We start from the raw sequence: 16,166 nt of genomic DNA, 5'->3' as shown, positions 1-16,166 counted from the left end.
TAAACATCATTAATTAAACTAAAAATATAACTCAGATTAAAAAATAAAAGGAATTAGTAAAAAGTTTTATTATTAAAATATTATTCACTATATTTAATTTATCAAAAACAAAATTTTTATTTTTCATAGTTCAAGTTAAAATATTTTGATTAGTTTATGAATAAATTATTATTCTAACTAATTTTACATTGATTAATTTTTATACACATTTAATAATAAAATTAATGACCATTGATAATACACTTACATTTATAATTTGAAACTAGAATTTTATATAAATATAAAAAAAATTAAACAATTATATCAAAAATATGTTCGTATGAAATAATAGAAATTTAATTTAAAAATTTTGTTCTTTCTTTTTCATTAAAATAATTACATTTTTTATGATTTTTAAATAAATTTTAACACATGTTCAGAAACAATATTTTATGCATATATTTAACCGTGTATTATACAAAAAATATTTTTTTATTGCTAGTTCTAAGAATAAAAAATATACTCTAAATCAGTGAATTTATTAATTTATTTTAAAAATTTATATACAATATCTTTAGATAAAAGTTTAAAAAATTAAACAGTGAAAATCATTAAATTGATGACAAAATAAAACATATAACGTCATGGAGAAAATAAAAAGTTAGATTAACACGTAAACTATAATTGTTTGAAGTAAAATTTACATTCGACAACCATAAAAAAGATAGATAATAAAATTAGAAGATACATAGTGTCATAGAAAATTGTATAAAAAAAATAATGAGCTTATAATTGACATTTGGTTGTTTAGAAGATGATCATTATTGTGACCGTTCATTATTTGTTCACCTAAACTTGAACAAATTAAATTTTAGAAATTAAATAAAAATAAATACTAATAAAAATAAATATAATCCACGTGATAAATTTTTATTCGTCCATCTTTTATATCGTACCAGTACATATAAATTAATAATCGTAACAAAATAATCACCTAATTTAAATAGTACCTTTCATATGGTAGTGACACATAATTTGCATTTGAATCATTTTTGAAAAAATTATATTAATATTTTATATATTGAGTCATTTATGATACTAGTTTTTATTTTTATTTATTGTATTTATACTTAAAATTAATTTTATTCTTATAATTAGACCCAATTCAAGTATATTCATTAGATAAATAAAAAAAATAATATAATGTAATTGAATTATTTATTTCAAAATTTTAAATAATTAAATACATATAGCTGATTGTATATCTAATATATAAATCATATAAACCTATATTAATTATAATAACTTATTTAGAGCCTTACATTGATAATAGTATTTTTGTATTATTTTATATTAAAGCATTAATACCGGACTTTTCCTATCACATAAAATCTACTGTATTATACCAGCCTCAGCCCAGTCCATTTTTAAATAGAAGTCCAAAATCTAACGGCATTTTACAAAGCCAACTCAGCACTCATTCATCTAATCCAATAGGCATGAATTGCAAATATAAGAAATTTCGGGACAGATTCTCTTATAAAAAATTTCACTGTACGGATGCAAGGAGGGCCACTAATTTCGAATATTCTCATGGGTGCTTAAAGAACCAGGATTAAGTTTCCTCACCATAGACAATTCCTTCTTTTTAATGTCTAAGCAACTTTGCTTTCATTCTAGCCAAACATACACGTTCTTTGCAAATTTTAGGAAGAATAATGTACTCTTATATACTATATAGTGTATATACATTTTCTTATAGTATTTAGTTAAATTTATTCTTCTAAACAATTAAAATGTAATTTTTTTATGCAATTATATGTAATTGAATGTCAGTATATAAAATATAATTAATATATAGAATTTAAGTCTATATGGACAAGAATACCCCTTCAAAAACAATAATATATACTTAAGAGATATATGGATTTTAATCACACACACATTTATATGGAATAATATAATGAGTAAGAAGAAAAAAATCAGATATTTGTCTTCTTTTCCAAATAAAACGCACGGACTGATTCAATTATTTTAAATTTCTTAGAAGTTAGAATGACTTGGGGCTTTTTTTTTTTTCCTAGAATGACTTAGTTTGATCTTGTAATTCTTTCACTGGATTATTTATTAAAAATATAATTAAAATACCTAATTATAGTATCCATTAACAATATATATTATTAAAGATATAATTATTTATGTATATTTTTTTATTAATTTAAATTTTTTAAAAAATAATTTTATGATATAGTATTAGAATTTTTGTGTAATAAAAAATTTTAAAATTCAATTTGTGTTAGACTTTAAAAAATAAAATAAAATAATGTTTACGTCTTTTAAAAATATATTAAAAAGATAATTATTTATATATATTTTTTATCATTTGAATTTAAAAAAAAAAAGTAATTTCATGACACATACTACATTTAGGACATGGAATGGTGGTGTGATATATATTATACTAGTTTGCTATATTTTTTATGATGTATCATTTGTGATGTGGATTTGATTTGATTAAGATGGCATATATATAGTTTGATATCAATTGCACCATGTTGAAACCACTATGTGCTTTCTAATTCATATTCAGCAATTTTACGCACATTTTGTATTATAATATACATGACCCTGACTCCCCTTACATAAAGTTTGGTTGCCACTACCTTATTTTAAAAAAAGAAAAAATTAAAAGAAACGGGAAAAAATATATTAAAATAAAATGAGGAGCTGACTACTCATGGAAAATAAGAGGAATATATATGGACCACTTTTGTATTGTGCATATCTATTTTTGTATATTTTTTACATTTAGTATTAAAAATAATTGACAAAAAGTGAAAAAAATTAAACAGAAAATTTAGACTATAAAAAAGATAAAAAAAATGATATATAAATATTATTTTTCGGAAAACAATAGGAGGAAAGAATTATGACAAAGAATATACTAGTGGAAAACTCAATAATTAAAATTATGTTGTTCTGTAATTTACATACTTATTAGCTCATTTCGTTTATTTACATACTCACTCATTCAGAGAGAATGAAACTTCTATGTATAGTAGTTACTAGTTTTGGGTTTAATGCACATATAAATTGTGCTACTTTCTTACACTTTTATTCCAAGAAATAGGGACTCTATTCTATTAACCACTTACAAGGACTCTGTTTTTTAATAACAAAACAAAAGAAAAAAAAATACATTCATTGTTAAAAGAATTAGTATCAAAATAGTAATAGTTACTATAAAAAAATATAGATGCAGCAGAATTCAATTAATTTTACAAGTTTACGTATATATTAGTTTGTTGTTAACAAAAACAAGAAATCAAAGATAACTCACTAATTTTGGATGACAAATATATATAATAACCGTATGCTTGTTAACTCCATATATACACACATAGTCACTGTGACATTAAGAGTGGTAAATAGGTCGAAATCTGCTGGATCAACTTATGTAATTTGTCAAAAGAAAAAAAAAAAAAAACAAATCGAACTAAAATTTTAAGATTGTTATAATTTATAATTTACAGACACCGACACGCACATCGGATATAACACGATATGAGATACAGTGATACGTAAATTTTAAAATTTTATAAGACACGGGGACACATATACATATAAAATATAAAGTATTTTTTAGATAAATCGTAATGATATTTTCATATTTTATTGATGTTAATATATAAATTAATTTTTTAATTATTTTTAATATCTTGTTTTAATTATATCAAATATTTAAAATATTTTTTTATTTTAATAAATAATAATAATACTATATCTAAATTTATTTCAAGAATATATATTAAGAATAAGACTGGATATGCTGACACGTGATGGTATTTATGTGTGTCCAAGTGACCAAGCGTGTTTGGAGAAGAATTTTTTATTTTTTATTAAGACACGGTTAGACACAATAAACACATGTGTCAGACGAATGTCGATGAGTATCGTATCCAAAATGTATCCAACACGCGGATACGACAACTCAGCGAAGTATCCGTATTTGATAGATTATAATAAAAAATCTGTCTAATCTACAGATTTTGACAAATTTTGACATAGTAAAATGAACTAATCTACTATTGACAAACTTTTAACAAAAAAAAAATGGATCAGGATGGACTAACTCACTTACCACCCGTAGGGCTGGCAATGGGTAGGGTAGGGTAGGGTTTGGACCCTACTCTAACCCTACCCGCGGGTTGAAAATTTCATTAAAACTCTATCCTACTCTACCCGCGAGTTGAGAATCTCTCAACCCTAACCCTATCCGCACCCTAAAATTCTAAACCCTACCTTACCCTACCCTACCCGCAGAAATATCAAATTTTTTCAAAGTAAATATAAATTTCAATTATTTCGAATTTTATACGTATTAATAACATAAAAAATAAAAAATCAATGCTCTAAATTACTAAATTAATTAACTAGTTTAATGGTTGTTCACTTATTATAAGTCATTACATAAGAGAGGTTGTGGGTTCAACTTTCACTTCCTTCACTATATAGAGAGATTTTTATAAAATATGTGTTATATATGAGGTGCGGGTAGGGTAGGGTAGGGTACACCCTAAACCCGTACCCTACCCTATCCGTAAGCATACTCGGACCGTACCCTACCCTACCCGCTGCGGGTAGGGTAACCTACCCTATTCGAATGGATTGAACCAGGTTGGATACCTGCGAATAGGGTATGAATTGCCAGCCCTAACCACCCCTCTTATATGTCACCCTCATTTTCTCTTTTAAGTATTAAGGCTAATTATATTGCCTAAATGGGGCTCTCTTTTTTATTTTTATTTTTTAGTATCTCAATGGAATGGATTCCTGGTTTAGGGGGAGAATCAAAATGGGAATAAGGACGTGGAAATCTTAATAATCTTTAGAAGCGTGAGTGAAGGAATACCTCCCGGAAAAGTGGGATTTCAAATTGTAGAATATTTATTTAGGGCAAATTACAACGACGTCCCTTGAAATTTAGCGAACTTCACCCTTAGTCTTTTTATTTGTTCCTTTTATTTAATTACAAAAAAAAATACCGCATGAATAAAAAAAAAATCAACTACGTACTAAACTAATCATTACCAATTTGTGTGTGTGTGTGTCTATATATATATATATATATATATATATATATATATATATATATATATATATATATATATATATTTGTTCCTTTTATTTAATTACATAAAAAATACCGCATGAATAAAAAAAAATCAACTACGTACTAAACTAATCATTACCTATTTGTGTGTGTATATATATATATATATATATATATATATATATATATTACATATTTTTCAAATAAAATAATCAAATCTATTACAGTAAAATAATTCATTTTTTTTACAACATAATTAAATTTCTTTATAAACATCATATCTATATAACTTTTGTATACTGATGATAGTGTAAAATAATTTTGTATATATATTCAATTAATATTATTATATCATCAAAAATAACCTCAACATTACTATTTAAAAAATTATCTAAACACATCAATTTGATCGGATAATTGTCTAAAACTTTGTAGGTTCGACCAATATTTAAAATTTTAAAATTAATTAGTGGCTTTTTTTTTATGTGTAAATCTCCTTTTGGCAGTTTAGTGTTAGATTTATAATTAATGTTATTATTGGGACTAACTAGTTCTAGCTTCTAAAAAGTTTAATATCCGAAATTGGTTGTTAATAATTTTCATTTGGGATAAATTATTTCTTAATAACAAAAATTTTGACAAATTATTAGTTTTTATACTTTAGAATATTAGATAAATTATTCTCTAATAAAAAAAATAAATTAGTTCTTAATCTTTTTTTAAAAAATGGCAATTTATACTATGATGTTTCTAAAAAGCTAAGTAATATAGCTGAGGAATTTAATCGTCAAAAATTTTAAAGATAAAAGGCTAATTTTAGCCTCTTATTTTATTAGAAACTAATTTATTTAATATTCTAAAATATCAAGGATCAATTTATCAAAATTTTAGAAACTAATTTATTCAAAATAAAAATGGTTAGAATCAAATAACTTATTATTAATATTTTTTGCTTATAAACACTTTAATCAATAAAACAGGTACTCTAAAATTTCAAACAAGTGCAACTTAATTTTAATCTATGACTAAAATATCTACAGTCAAATACTGTAACTTGTATGTACCTTATTAGTAAATATAACGTTAGAGATCGATAAAATTTGTTGTTTTTTGGTCAATATTTACTATTTAAGTCAAGGTTAAAAAGTATATTATTAAATTATCGAACTAAATAAATTGAACTGATGACTAAAAATATTAGCCAAAATAATATATTTTAATGGCAATAATTCGACAAAAGTTTAATATATATATATATATATATATATATATATATATATATATATATATAATTTTAATGTATTATTAGTATAAAGTAATTGTATATGAACATCTAATTACGTAATGACATATTAGTAAAAATAATTATTTTTTATATCTAAAAAAACGAATATGATTGCACAATTATATAAAATACTTTACACGATTAATACATCAAAATTAAACTCATATAAATATTAGAGTTTCTACTATTTCAAAAAAAAAAAAAAACGCACCCTTAAATGTATGAATATCATTTTTCTTAGTTTTACATATAGGGATGAATTTATATACATTGTAGCGGGGCACTTGCCTCCGTTACAACTTAAAATTTTTTTGAATAGTATGTGATAATAATATTTATTTGTCTCCATTAAATTATTGAATTTGACCTCATAATAATTTTTTACTTAACTTTTGGTATTTAATAGTCAATTTAAGAATTTCATATTAGATGTTTATTAGAATGATCAATTCTTAATTTAAATGAGATTGATGTTCTTTCTTAAAAATAAACTCAAGAGATATTGTTTATCTTTTTTTTTTAAATTAGTTTTAGTTTTTCCTATAGCAACTACATTAATTGAAAGAATTTCTTTAACTATGAATATCACTGAAAATTAGTTTTTTATTGTATGAGAAATGAATTTTTAAATAATTGTTTAGTGATATATATAGAAAAAAATATTTCAATTCTATTATTAAAAAAATTACTCAATTTTTAAAAAAATATGAAACCTAAAAAATAGAATTCTAAGTTATATATTATTATTTAAATTATTATATTAGTATTTTAATTTATAAATTATATATTTTGAAAGTTAATCATATTTTATAATTATAAAATATAATTATAAAAATAATTATACTATATGTACATGCATAAAAAGTAACTACTAGTATAGAATACATATTAAAATATAAAATACACATTAAAAATGAATTAAACAATAAATATATTTATACATAAATACATAATGGTTAATGAATAATTTGATAGTTGATTTTTATGTACATATAATATTTTTATTATAAAAATTATTAAAATTTATCTATCTTATATTTTAAAGGCACATATTAAGATTACAAATTGAGAATATTTTTATTAAAAATTAAAAAATTTTAAATTTTTAATGTATTTATTAAATAAAAAAAACCTTTCACTAATAATAAATTTATCATGTGCTTTTAGAATACATATTAGCTAAACCTAAATTATTATTACGTTATATATATTTTGCCCCATTATCAAAATTTTATTGATCTGCCACTGTTTACATAAGATAAAATAAAGCAGAGATTCTAGTAAAATTTGAGTCCCAAGAACACTATAGTAACCCTTGTGAGTTTCTCACATAGTAATTTTGAAGATGTTGCAATTTGCATGCATGGTCCCAAAATGTGTCAGGTCTTGATGTTGACTGACCTCTCTCTATTTATTCAGTCTACAACTCGCCCCTCAATTTCCTCAAACCCAACTTCTTCTTTCAACAATCTAACTTAACTCCCTGCTTCTTAAGTAATTAACTACCTTCCCTTATTATTCTTTCTTTTAATTGCTCAATTTGTGAATATTCTAATTTTAATTTGTGCAGGGAAATTCATGGCTCTTCTTGGGTTCCTTCTTCTGGTGTTTATCTCCATGCTCTCATATGTTAGTGCCTATGGATATGGTGGTTGGATCAATGCACATGCCACATTCTATGGTGGCAGTGATGCTTCTGGAACAATGGGTATGCATAACTTTGTGTTTCAGTTTCTGCAATTAGTTGCATAATATTCCTTCTATTTCTTTTTATCTCATATTCATATTTATATTTATGCTACATACATAATCTCTGTTAAATAACATTGGTCACTTTTTTTTATCCAAAATTAGTTTTGTTAACATAAATTGTTTGATTAGTATAATTTAAAATTTTTTCACTTATACTCCTTTTATATTAATTATAGTAAACTTAATTAAGCAACCAATGCACTAAGTATTTATTAATAAGATTCAAGGTTACAAACTTAAAATACTCTAAACATGAGTTTAATTTTGATGCACGAACAGTGTAAAACGTTTTACACAATCGTACAATCACATCCGTTCTTTTAGATGATGTGACGTTACAGAATTAGATGTCAAATATATTCAAATACATTAATCTAAAAGAAACAATCATAATGCATGTACACTAAAATTAGTATGTAACCAAAATAATACAGAATACCAATTAAGATGCTCTAATTTGTATGATATGATGTGAAAATGAAGGTGGAGCTTGTGGATATGGAAACTTGTACAGCCAAGGGTATGGGACAAACACAGCAGCACTAAGCACAGCATTGTTCAACAATGGATTAAGCTGTGGAGCATGTTATGAAATAAGGTGTGCAAATGACCCACAGTGGTGTTCCTCTGCCTCAATTGTAGTAACCGCCACTAACTTCTGCCCCCCTGGTGGTTGGTGTGACCCTCCAAATCACCATTTTGATCTCTCTCAGCCTGTTTTTCAACAAATTGCTCAGTATAAAGCTGGCGTTGTTCCTGTCATTTACAGAAGGTTATTCTAATATTCACTTTAATTAACTTGCTTAATGGGATTATGATGTTAACTAATTATGAATTTAGATTTGAGTATGTGAATTATGTGTTATGATTCAAGTCCACTATAGGTTTATTATAATTTCTCTTTATACATTTAAACTTTTTTATGAAATAAGATGATAATATATATAATGCACACCAAACACTCTTGTAAATATAATATTACATAGGGTAAAGTATGTTTTATGTTTTTTATTTCTAGCGTTTGGTATTTTTTTTTTCTAAAAATATTTCTATTGTTTAATTTTATTTAATTTTGTATAATATTTTTTATTTATATCAAAATTATCACTGGAGATTAATTCCATCTAAAAATATTAAAGACAATTGAATGAATTGATAACATTAAAAATAAAATTAAATGAAACTAAACATTATGGGATATTTTTGAAAAAAAAAAGTTGCATATATTAAGAAAAAAACATACTTTAGAACTTTACCCTATTAAATATGGTTGTAGATAAATTTTTTATGACTTCTGAAATATTTTTAGTCTTTCCTTTAAATGATTATAAACTTTTGGTCATATGATGTGCAAAATATCATCCGGACTCAATATTAATTTTTAGTCTTCTGAAATATTAATTTTATAGACCCAAAAAAATGTTTTTCTTCCTTTTTGATGGATTTTGTTTGTAGGGTGAGGTGCAAGAGAAGAGGGGGAATAAGGTTCACCATAAATGGCCACTCATACTTCAATTTAGTCCTAGTAACAAATGTTGGAGGTGCTGGTGATGTGCATGGTGTAGCCATCAAAGGTTCAAGAACTAGATGGCAAGCAATGTCAAGAAACTGGGGGCAAAATTGGCAAAGCAACTCTTACTTGAATGGACAAAGCCTTTCATTTGTAGTTACCACAAGTAATGGCCACAGTGTGGTATCTTACAATGTTGCCCCTCCAAGTTGGTCTTTTGGACAGACCTACACTGGAAGACAATTCCCTTAAATTTACTAACCTAACCTTTTGGTTATTGGACCATCCTCCTTCATAAAGTTTTAGTAGCAATATATGATGAGATTGATATATCATCTATAAAGTACTAAGCTATAGTTGAAATAGAATAGTCTTAGATGGGTCAATATTTATTAATTGGGCCAAAGTGAAGAAGGTTAATAATTAAGGACCCTTCTTCTTAGTATATTTTGTTTGTATTTTCAAGGTTTTATAATTTTGTAGATGGAACTTATGGTAATTAGCAGAAGAAATCTATCAAAAGAAGTAGATAAAATCTAAATAGGCAAAATAAAAGAGAAACTAGGTGTGAGGTTTTATATGCCATATTGCAAATGTGACAGTGGCGGTTGCTCCGGCGTCTATTTGATTCACGGCGGCGGTTGTCCTTTGTTGGTAGAACGGCAGAACCTCGAGCCTCGACGAGCTTAGGGTTTGGGAGTGGGAGTGTTTTTCGAAGAGTAGTTGATTCATCCTTCTTTTTTTTTTTTAAAAAAAAGCCAAACGACGCCGTTTCATTAGCTGGGAGAAAACCGATAACGGTAGAAATCGGGTCGGTTCGCTCAATTCGCTGATTAACCACCAGGTCGGCCGATTTTTCAATTGATTTCTTGCAGTGCAGTTTTGTGGATAGACCGAATCGACTAAATGATTGATTTCTGGTTAACCTAGTTGAACCGACCCAATTCGCTCAATTCGCTAGTTAACCATCAGTTCGGCCGATTTTTCAACTAATTTCTTGCAGTGCAGTTTTGTGGATAGACCGAATCGACTAAATGATTGATTTTCGATTAACCCAATTGAACCGACCGATCTGATCCAATTTTCAGAACATATAAATATTGTCGATGTTAAAAATAATTCCTAACACAACTACAGATAACCACTATTCAAGTGTAAAACATTAAACTCCTCTAGATATGGAAATTAAATTCTTATTATACTAGGAGATGAAAAATCCTTCAAATATTTGAAAAATTTCTTAGAATTTTCTCCCTAAGAAGTAGAGTGAGTTCTCACATTGAAAATACATAACCTATCCAGAAAAGAACATGGCGGGGCGCAAGCCCATAGGGTCTTCCCACCCTCGCCTCGACGTCAACCACCGTCTCCCCCACCCATCCTCCTCCGCCGCCGCACGCGCCCTCCCTATCGCCGTCCTCGAGGAACGCGTCGAAGCTCGCCACCGTCAGATCCAGTCCCTCCTCGTTGACAACCAGCGCCTCGCCGCTACCCACGTCGCCCTCAAGCAGGACCTCGCCGCTACACAGCTCGACCTCCGCCGTATCTCCTCCGTCTCCGCGGAACTCAAGGCTGAACGCGACGCCGAGGTACGCCGGATCTACGAGAAGTCTCTTAAACTCGACACCGATGCTCGCGCTGTCGCCGCCATGTCCGCCGAGCTCGACCAGGTCCGCGCCGAAGCTCGTGAGCTCGCCTCCGCCGGTGAGGAACTCGCCGCGAAGCTCAGCTCCGTCGAGAGTGACCTCGCCAGGGCGCGTGCTGAGGCTCAGGTCGTGCCAGCGATCAAGGCTGACATAGAGATCGTTCGCCGCGAAATTCAGCGAGGAAGGTATAACAATCTTTTTCCGTGCTCTTCTTTGTTATTTGTTTGCACTTATTTATTTATTTAAAAAGATGATTAGTGGGTTTTGTTGCTGCTGTTCTTGTTGTTTATTTGTGTTAATGGCATTTTCTATTTATATTGATGCTATTGTCAAACGGATGTGTAAGTTAGGGTTTTTCTTTCTCTATAATTTGGTAATGAGGTTGGTGTTTGTGTCAGTGAAATTGAAATTGAAAAGCATGCTTAGCTATTTTTGCCATGTGATAACAAGTATTGTGATTTCGTTTTTGTTCTTATTAAGGTTTGAAAGATGAAACTAGAGACTTAAGTTTACGGTAAACCCTAGATACGACAATGTATCAACCAGTGTTTTTTATATATATAATTGTAAATTAGATTTTCCTTAAGATTTTCATTTTTAGTATGTGGAAATAATTAGTTTCAAGGCCAAGAAAAAGTTGAGCTTGTTGGCAATGTTAGAGCTTGTGGATCCTGTAAGAAAAAATTTGAGCTGGCTATCATGTGTCATTGATAATGCTTGTGTTAGCTTGATATGCAATAGCAGCCATTTGGGTTTGCCTTATCTCTAAGCAAGTGTTTGCTTCTGAATCTTTCAATTATGACCTGTTGGAGTTTAATGTTATACAGCACAGACTGGAGCTTATTGTTCTTTATCCTTAGTTATTTCATAGTTTGAGTCACAAAAATTGAAATTTCCTTTCCTTATTGAAGCTGCATAATATGGTAGTTGATGTTAGAATTCTTTTAATAATATGATTTCCTGAAAACCTGATAGAGTTGAAATGAAGGCAATTTCAAAATTAAGGCTTTTGGATTACTGTGCAGTGTGTAGAATAATATGTCGATTTTATCCAAGATATTAGTTGTATGCTCTGATTTCTTTTATTAAACACTGATCAGTTCCATTACTTGTCTTCATGGACCAAAATACTGCTGACCATCTAGGTGTTCTAAATTTGTGTTGACTACTGAACCTAGTTTTCTAATTCCACCATCCTGTGTCTTCCTGTTTGAAGAGTGATCTATCCTGCAGCTACTCAGATGTTGGGGAAAGGGTCACATAGTTTTTTGTATATCACGCATTTTTTTAACTGACATTTATTTATGCATATAGGAATGCTGTTGAACTCGAGAAGAAGACATATGCTGCCAATCTTGAGCAAAGACGAACAATAGACAACAACATGATTATTATGGCCCGTGAAATTGAGAAGTTGCGTACTGAGCTGGCTAATGCAGAAAAGAGGGCGAGGGCTGAAATTACTGAAGCTAGAAACCCAAGTAATTCGATTTTCTTGGTCATTCATCTTGAAGTGCTCACTGAATACAATAGAATAATAGCTTGAATGTTGTTTTGAAATCCGTGGAGTTGTTAATATGTAGGTCCTGGATATGTTGCAACTCACAATCCAGAGGTGGGACATGGAGGAATGTCATTTCCTCCTGATTCATATAGCATGCATCAGGTATATATGGCTCCATGTTACACACTGTTTTATTTACTCATTATGTATCAGTCTTCAAGTAATTACACCATCAAATTGCATCAAGATAACTGCTGACATTCGACCATCCTCATTCCTTGATGTACTGATTCATTTAGGGAGAAAAGGCAACTATTTTATTCTTGAATTTGGACTTTGGTAATATACAAGGATACTATTGTTTTTGCTAGTATATGTGTGAAACTATATATTGAAGATAAATAACTAAATTTGCTTGACATTTCAGATTCAACAGGGGGTTGATGGTCATCATCAATATGCATCTGGAACACTACATCATCCATATGACATGCAGCATACACATGTGCCTAGATAGCAACCAACAATGTTTCATTCTTGAAAGAAGAGAACGGAAACTATGTAAAGGAAAACTTCAAACAGGTGATGCCACCTTGTTTTCTGAAAGAAACTAACGAAATAACAAATCTATTTTTCTGATATCTTAAGATAGTCATTAGTTCCTAAGCTTGTATATATGTGTTGTTGTTGATTCTTAAAAAAAATCTTACAATCCAACATCTTAATAGTTTACAATTGAAGACAAACTGTATTTAATGTCTGCCATTATTCTTCAGGCCTTTTTTTTTGGGGAGGGGGAGGGGGAGGGGGAGGGGGGGGGGGGTTGGGGTTCATTTTGAAGGAAAAAGACAAAATGTAGAATTTCGGAAGAAAATCAAAGAAGTAACAATCAGATGGACCATTTCCACTGAAGGATCATAGTATCCATCAAGCAATCCTTAGAAGAACCCTTCTTTGTTACATAGGCAGCACATCTTCCTCAGGTTGTGTTTGGTAGTTAGAAAACACAAACATTGGTAAAAAGACAGAAAATTTTATATATCTTCTATTTCTACTCTTTAGGATAGAAAATACAGGAAATTTGTCTATTAGAATACACTTGTCTTCTATACTTGTCTCCAGCTCCAAACACGATCTTTGTATTTCCTTATATCCATTCTTCTGTTGCTGTCTTATCCTAACTACTGGTCTCAGTGTGAAGGGAAAAGATTTCATGGCTTCATTAACGTAGCCACATAGTTTCTTCCCTTTTTAATAACCCTGATGGCTTCAGCCTTCAAGAGAGTCATTGTCAGTTGTCAGACAAGATTGGCACAATGCATGTGTCTCTGACAAGTCTCAAACCACGGAAAACAGGCTATCAGTTCAGCAAAATGATTGAAGCTTGAATGAAACAAGAAAAGCCACCCGACAAAGTACATTAACTATATCTAATAATGCACCACAACTATTGGAGCAAGATTACCCAAAGCATGGCCATTAACATAAGGTGTGTTCTAGGGTGCCTAAAATTCGCACGTTTTAACTTCACAAAAGAGAGTCCCATCTCTCAACACTCATATTTAGGCACATTAGAAATGTCCTTAACATTAACCTTGACAGTTCAAGAGGAAGCAAAACCTACCCATTTTAGCTATGCTTAGAGATTTAGACTGATAATTACCCACTGAAGAAAGGTGAGCAATCCACTCCTCTATGTTATTTATTTTTGTATCCGTCCTTTTTCTATGTCGCTCCACTTACTTTTTTTTTCCATTTTTCCTTTTTTTTTGTAATTTTTTTTTTTACTTTTTTAGCCTTTGTGTTTTAGTGCCTATGGACATACTCCTTTGGTATGTACATATTCCTTTGGTATGTACATATAAGATATAACGTGGAGCTTTTTATGGGGGGTCCAAACTTGGTTGAGAACTTTAAGGTAGCGTTTGTTTTGAGGTAGTAAGACAGAGATTGGGATTTAGTATCATGTTTGTTGATCTAGAGACTAGTACTAAAATTTCAGTACCTCTAAAAAGTGTGGTAACAGGAGACTGAAATTTTTGGAGACGTAAATTGAAACTTTAATAACATTTTATACTTAAAATGCTCTCATTTCAATTAATTAATTCTAATTTTACCTTTTGCGCAAATTAAATTAGAGTTTCATTCTTATTTCAGTATTTGTCTTCTACTTTACACTAAACACAATACTAAAATTTATTTTAGTTTCTGTCTCTTAGTCTCTGTCTTTCTTCCAATCTAAATTTGAAAACAACAGAGGGTTTTGTTGGGTCTATTTTATTTGAGCACCTTTGTCCCTTTTTAGCCAAATATCATTTTTGTCCCCATACTTTAGGGTGCTTTCAAAATTGTTTTTGACTTCTTTTTCAATTCAATGCATGTCCTTAAACATTTTATTTTTTTGCAATGGTGCTCTTTCATCCAAATTTGAAATGTTTCTTATAGTGCCCCTCTTTCATCTTCCTTCTTATTTTCTAAATTACTTGTCATTTAAAATGTTACTGCAAACACTAGTACTACCACTATAACCATCAACGACAATCTAAACACATGATAACGAAATAACAAATGCAGTGAGGATAAAAGTAGAATCAATGGCAACAAAGCTGACAGCAGGATCAGTTAGAGGTGGTGGAGTCTGATGAGGGCGAAGGAGAGGCAGTTGCTGTCGAAAAAGATAAGTGATGAGGGAGAGACGGATCGTTGTTATTGAAAAATTTAAAAACACTAGAGCTGCAAACAAAACGGAGAAAGATTTTATGGTCGATTTCAAGATACCCCAAACTTTATGGAGCTTACTTCAGTGCCACTATTCCCAGCCAATTGTCACGGTTTTGAATATACTCTAATGCAATCTTGTCAGAATTTGAATTTACTCAGAGAAGAAATCTATCAAAAGAAGTAGATAAAATCTAAATAGGCAAAATAAAAGAGAAACTAGGTGTGAGGTTTTATATGCCATATTGCAAATGTGAGGATGCCAATTGATGAAGATCCTTTTGCAAATTGGATTCCTACAATTATTATTGGGAAATATCAAGGATATGAAAATTATTATTGTTAGTATGTTCTTTTTGTACTTTGATTAGATTTTATTATTATTTATTTAATGCAAAATGTAAGTAGATATTTCATTGTTACATATAGTTTGAAATTTAGAATTAAAAAAAAACAGAAAGAAAATAATAAGAATAGTAATCTAATACCTGTTATAAGGAAGATAAGGATGAATAAATAAATTGAGTTTTAGAAATTATTTTGTATCTCAAAATTTTACCGTTATTTTTAATCTCAAAAACAAACACATAGATGTCAATAATTTTTTTTTAAACAAAGAAAAGCTCAACACATTAAAGTGGTGGGTCAATATTTATTAA

At 29.1% G+C, this 16,166-nt stretch overlaps 2 protein-coding genes across 3 annotated transcripts; both read left to right on the top strand.

Moving 5' to 3' along the window:
- Nucleotides 1–7,838: 7,838 nt before the first annotated feature.
- Nucleotides 7,839–10,138, top strand: LOC130956035 (expansin-A15-like). Its single transcript, XM_057883058.1, has 4 exons — nucleotides 7,839–7,871; nucleotides 7,948–8,085; nucleotides 8,613–8,901; nucleotides 9,585–10,138. Exons 2-4 carry the CDS (start codon nucleotides 7,956–7,958, stop codon nucleotides 9,889–9,891), a joined length of 726 nt encoding a protein of 241 aa, XP_057739041.1. The 5' UTR covers nucleotides 7,839–7,871; nucleotides 7,948–7,955; the 3' UTR covers nucleotides 9,892–10,138.
- A 741-nt stretch (nucleotides 10,139–10,879) lies between these two features.
- On the top strand, nucleotides 10,880–15,866 carry LOC130954907 (protein FLX-like 1). 2 transcript variants are annotated; one of them, XR_009076489.1, is made up of 5 exons: nucleotides 10,880–11,470; nucleotides 12,600–12,766; nucleotides 12,869–12,951; nucleotides 13,217–13,371; nucleotides 15,364–15,866. XR_009076489.1 is itself a non-coding variant. In XM_057881678.1 (4 exons), the coding sequence occupies exons 1-4, from the start codon at nucleotides 10,950–10,952 to the stop codon at nucleotides 13,304–13,306; spliced, it is 861 nt and encodes a 286-aa protein (XP_057737661.1). In that variant the 5' UTR covers nucleotides 10,881–10,949; the 3' UTR covers nucleotides 13,307–13,562. The 2 variants fall into 2 exon arrangements, 1 of the variants encoding a protein (XP_057737661.1); XM_057881678.1 differs by lacking the exon at nucleotides 15,364–15,866 and having other exon boundaries at nucleotides 10,881–11,470; nucleotides 13,217–13,562.
- The last annotated feature ends 300 nt before the right edge of the window (nucleotides 15,867–16,166 follow it).

The sequence above is a fragment of the Arachis stenosperma genome, chromosome 10 (assembly GCF_014773155.1).
Source record: "Arachis stenosperma cultivar V10309 chromosome 10, arast.V10309.gnm1.PFL2, whole genome shotgun sequence".
Taxonomy (NCBI): domain Eukaryota; kingdom Viridiplantae; phylum Streptophyta; class Magnoliopsida; order Fabales; family Fabaceae; genus Arachis; species Arachis stenosperma.
Note: the sequence above shows the minus strand (reverse complement) of the source record. Positions and strands in the feature narration are given on the sequence as shown.